Source organism: Cebus imitator, unplaced genomic scaffold (genome assembly GCF_001604975.1).
Source record: "Cebus imitator isolate Cc_AM_T3 unplaced genomic scaffold, Cebus_imitator-1.0 Scaffold59, whole genome shotgun sequence".
NCBI lineage: Eukaryota > Metazoa > Chordata > Mammalia > Primates > Cebidae > Cebus > Cebus imitator.
The window spans coordinates 92,953-97,768 of record NW_016107374.1 but is presented as its reverse complement, the minus strand read 5'-3'; the positions used below and the strand labels follow the sequence as shown (position 1 = coordinate 97,768).

Below are 4,816 nucleotides of genomic sequence, written 5' to 3'. Positions count from 1 at the left end.
GAGAATTGCCTGAACCCAGGAGGCGGAGGTTGCGGTGAGCCGAGATCGCGCCATTGCACTCCAGCCTGGGTAACAAGAGTGAAACTCCGTCTCAAAAAAAAAAAATTATCTGTAGCATGCCTATGCTTTGCCAGGCACTTTGCAGGGTGTGCTGAGGGTATGCTTTATAAATACAGCTCTGACCTGCCCAATGAGTTTACCACCAGCCTGGGGCATCCCAAGTGGGGTGGGCTGAAGGAAGGGGAGGTCCTCCCACAAAGGTAGAGCCTGGACAGCAGCCCCCTCAGCCCCCAACACACACACACACACACACACACACACACACACACACACACACACACACGCTCTCTCTCTCTCTCTCTCTCTCTCTCTCTCTTCCCAGGCTCGGCTCTAAAGGAATAAATGCAGGATGCAGGGTTTAGCTAAGCGTGTTTTACGACGGCCAGGGAAATAACCCAGATATCACTGCAGTGCTTCCAGTTCAACGAGCACGACCCACTTTGAGTTCCTGTTTCCGGCCTGCCCCACTTCCCACCAGGGTGACGAGCACTCGACCCACTTTGAGTTCCTGTTTCCGGCCTGCCCCACTTCTCACCAGGCTGGCAGCCCGGTGCACTTCTGGTCTCGGCTTCCTCAGGTGCAGGCCTCACCCAGGAAACTGCAGCCGTCCAAACTTCTAGTCCTTCCCTTTGCTCTTGAACAGTCAGTCACTGTCCCAGCACGACGATCCACTAAGGAAGGAGCCTGTGCCTGAGTGGAGAGCCAGCTGGCTCTGGGCAGCACCACCCCGGGCACAGTCCATCGCACTCCCACTGTCCACACCTGAAATAGGGGTGATGCTATGGAGAAAACAAAGGACTGGCATAACTAAGCGGCCACGCAGCAGGGCACACACAGTGGCCCTGGCTTTGTCCTTAGCCCGTTGGTCACTTTGAGCTCCAGGGCTGCTCTCTGCCTCTTCTCACAGGTCCTCCCAGGGCCTAGTTCTGCACAGTTCTCCACCTCTCACCATTCCTCAACCTAATCAGTCCCAGTGCATCCAGATACACCCGGGGGAGTGGGCAGGCTGGGCAGTGCCACCTTGCTGACCGAATTAAACGTCCTGTGAACTGGCTCACATTCTTCTGCCCGGCCATGGCCCTACTGACCTCAGGTATAAAAGAATCTAACGTGGGCCTGATTCCTTTTGGGGGACTATAAAGTTATGAGAAAAAAATGTGGCTGCATTTTTGACTCATTCGCAACTCAGCATTTCCCAACTCGCTGATGTTTTCCCATCACCTGGGAGAGCACTCCTAGGTGGAGAGGGCAGGCTGCTTCCTGGGGAAGCCCACCAGCAAGTGCACCAGCCAGGGCCCTCCAGCCAGCGCCCTCCCTCTCCAAGAGGGACCAAGCTCGCAGCAGGCCAGTGAGGCAGCTCAGGATGAACCTGTACAGAAGTGCCTCGGCTCAGCAAGAGTGAAGCAATGAGCGTGCCGAGAGGCAAACGCCAACACGCTGGATGAAAGCAGATGCCGCGCCATGCCAAGCCCTGGCCCGGGCCACCAGAAGCCATAATGGGAGCTGGCTGAGGACACCAATGCAGAAGGCGGTAATGACTAACCTCCTACCCAGACATCCCGTAAGGGTGGGGTCTGGCGTCCACCTGGCCTCTGGAGCTTCAGGGAGGCCTTACAGCCAGTGGCTACAAGCATAGCAACCGGTTGGGCCAGTCACTTACGGTCCCTGCGGACCGGCCCCTTCCTCCCTAGGAGGGGACCAGCCACCCCGCAGGAACCCATCCAGTTTGAAGCCTGGTGGCCAGTACTTAGGAGGTGCTTGGGGAGGCAGTCATCTTCCTGAAGCGTCAGGATTTACAGGAAGGTACAAACCCCTCGGACCCAGGCCAGGCATCTGGCCTCCTTGTGTATGGGTCCTGGTGGGTGATATCTGAGGTGAGACATTTCTCCCAAAGGGGACATGAGAAAGACCTTAGAAAAGTCAAGTCTCAGACGCCCAGCCACAGAGAGGTGACCCCAGGGCTGGAAACCAAGTGTTGGTCATGGGTCTGAGACCACCCCTCAACCTCGGCCCCACCTAACGTTCAGCTCTGTCCCCACCAGCACCCAACCAGAAGATCCTCACAGCTCAGCATCAGAAAGCGCCCCAAGAACTCCTGACCTTGACTGCCCACAGGTATGTAAAGGTGTCATCCCAAACTCCGAATATCCACCAGACAACCCTGGCCTCCACCACACCCACCCCAATAATTAAAAAGAAAAATGCTGGGCGTGGTGGCTCATGCTTGCAATCCCAGCATTTTGGGAGGCCGAGGAAGGGGTATTATTTGAGGTCAGGAGTTCGAAACCTGCATGGCCAACATGGTGAAACCCCATCTCTACTGAAAATACAAAAATTAGCCAGGCATGATGGCGGGTCCCTGTAATCCCAGCTACTCCAAGGCTGAGACAGGGAGAATTGCTTGAACCCGGGAGGCAGAGGTTGCAGTGAGCCCAGATCGTGCCACTGAACTCAATCCTGGGCAACAGAGTAAGACTCCAACTCAAAACAAAACGAAACAAAACAAAAAACAACCAACCCTCTGTCCTCCTGCAGAGCTCTCTCTTCTAGTAAACAGCAGGTCCAACAGACCTCCTTCCCGTACTCGGTCCACACCCAATGCTGCCCACTGCCACCTCCCATCTGGACAGGGCAAAGCCTCCCCATCGTAGCACCCATCCCTCCTCTGGGTCCTCCACGCAGAGGCCACGAGATCCCTGGAAAATGCTAAGTTCCATAAGCCCCTCCAGGGGCTCTCATTCCACTGTAAAAAGCAAGTCCCTGTCCGGGTGCGGTGGCTCACGCCTGCAATCCCAGCACTTTGAGAGGCCAAGGCGGGCAGATCACGAGGTCAAGAGATTGAGACCAGCCTGGCCAACATGGTGAAACCCGGTCTCTACTAAAAATACAAAAATTAGCTGGGTGTGGTGGCACACACCTGTAGTCCCAGCTGCTCGAGAGGCTGAGGCAGGAGAATTGCTTAAACCCAGTAGGCGGAGGTTACAGTGAGCTGAGATTGCGCCACTGCACTCCATCCAGCCTGGCGACAGAATGAGACCGATCTCAAAAAAAAAAAAAAAAAAAAGCAAGTCCCCATCTCAGCCTGTAAGGCTGCAGGAGACCTGGGCCTCCTTTTCCCTCCCCCACCTCCGCTCACTCCTGCCACACCCGCCTCCTGGTGGTCTCAGGGCCTTACCCTCGAGGCTCTTCCTGCCTGGATGGGTCTGTCCCTGGAATGCAGAGCCTTCGGTCTCTCCGGGTCTCTGGCCAAAGCCACCGTGTGAGTGAGGACTGCTGAGACCACCAGGTAGCAGAGAACGACCTGCCCACCTGCACAACCGTGACCCCCACCCTTCGGGCTCTGTTCTCAGTACCCAGCTCCATCAGACACTTGTCTCTGTGCCCTGTCTCTCCCTTCAAGGTAAAAACCTCTGCTGCAGCAGCGACTGTGTCACAAATGCTGGCCCCCGTCCCCAGCAGGCACACAATAAACACTTGCCAAAGAGGGCATGAATGAAATGGAACACACCCTCACCACCCAGCCTGGGATTCTTGTGCCGTCAACACCTCTCCCTTCACACTGTCCAAACACGAGCTTCTGCAATCCTCTCGCTGCCCCGGAGTGTGGAAGGGCATCTCCTTTGTAAGCCTCTGCCAGCCTCTCTGCCACCAGACAGCTGTGCCCGAGAGCCTTGGAGGGGCCGCCCACCCACCCGTCCCACCGCGCAGGGTGGGCTGTGCGTCCTCCATGTTTACTAAAGTCACTGTTCTCCTCATTCGGAGGGCCTCCGCGGGGCAGGCGGTCAGCCCGTGGCGCCGAAATCAACCCCCCCACCCCAGCAGGGAGCGCGCCGCACAGGTCAGGGGCCCCTTCTTTAACTTCTCAACAGGAAGTCCTCACCCTGCAAGGGCGCCTCTCAGGTTTCGGATCCGTGCTAAAGAAAAGCATCTGTTCTCGGATTAAACTGCAGTGCGCGGGGTGGGAGCGCCCGGCACCCCCTCGGGATCCATCCACAGTCCGTCTTCTCCGGAGGCGCCCCGCGGACAGAGCGCACCGGCGGCCTCCACCCCGCGCCCGCGCCGCAGGTCCCACGTCCCCGCGGGGACGAGGCGCCGGCCTCCCCTCCACTGCGCGGCGCTTTGTCCTCCGGCCCCGGCCCCGCTCCCCGCGCCGGCGCTCCCCGGGCCCCGGCCCCACCGCGGCCGCCCGCTCCCCGCAAACCGCCCGCGCTCCCCGGCCCGCTGCGGCCGAACCCGGGCGGCGGCGACACTCACCCGCGCCGGGGGCGCCGGCTCCGGGCCCCGGGCTCCGCCACCAGCGCAGCAGCGCCCGCGCGGGCTCCAGGCTCACGGCGCAGCGCTGCTGCTTCACCCACAGCACGGAGCGCAGCGGCTCCGCCGCCCCCGTCGCCCCCATCGCTGCGGCGGGCTGGTCCGCCAGGCGGGGGGCGCGCGGACGCCGAGGGGCGCGGGACCGTTAGCGGCCCCTGCAGTGGCCCCGGCGGGCGGCGGGAGGCGGCGCTGCGTCACCCCGTACGCGCGCGGCGGGGACCGCGGAGGGCCGGGCGGAGCGGGGGCGAGGAGGGGCCGGGAAGGGGCGGGCCGGGCCCGGGCCGGCGAGGGCTCTCTCCTCTCCCCTCCTCTCCCGTCCGCGGCTGCCGCTGAGTGAGACGCTCCTGCGGCCGGCTGGGCTCAGTGGCGTCTTCCGCGCGGTCCTCGGTTCAGGCGGGGTCCCGGCGGCGCGGAAATGCGGCCTACGGTCGGGCGCGGGCGGGGG

At 60.9% G+C, this 4,816-nt stretch overlaps 1 protein-coding gene across 2 annotated transcripts in view; it reads right to left on the bottom strand.

The window, feature by feature from the left end:
- Positions 1-4,560, bottom strand: part of CERK (ceramide kinase) — a 58,659-nt gene extending 54,099 nt beyond the window's left edge. Inside the window, exon 1 of one of the 2 annotated variants that reach the window (XM_017529436.2) lies at positions 4,315-4,560. In XM_017529436.2, the coding sequence (XP_017384925.1) occupies positions 4,315-4,456 (142 nt within the window). In that variant the 5' untranslated portion in view covers positions 4,457-4,560. The remainder of the gene's footprint in view (positions 1-4,314) is intronic. The other variant, XM_037738893.1, reaches the window with a different exon arrangement.
- Between the last annotated feature and the right edge of the window lie 256 nt (positions 4,561-4,816).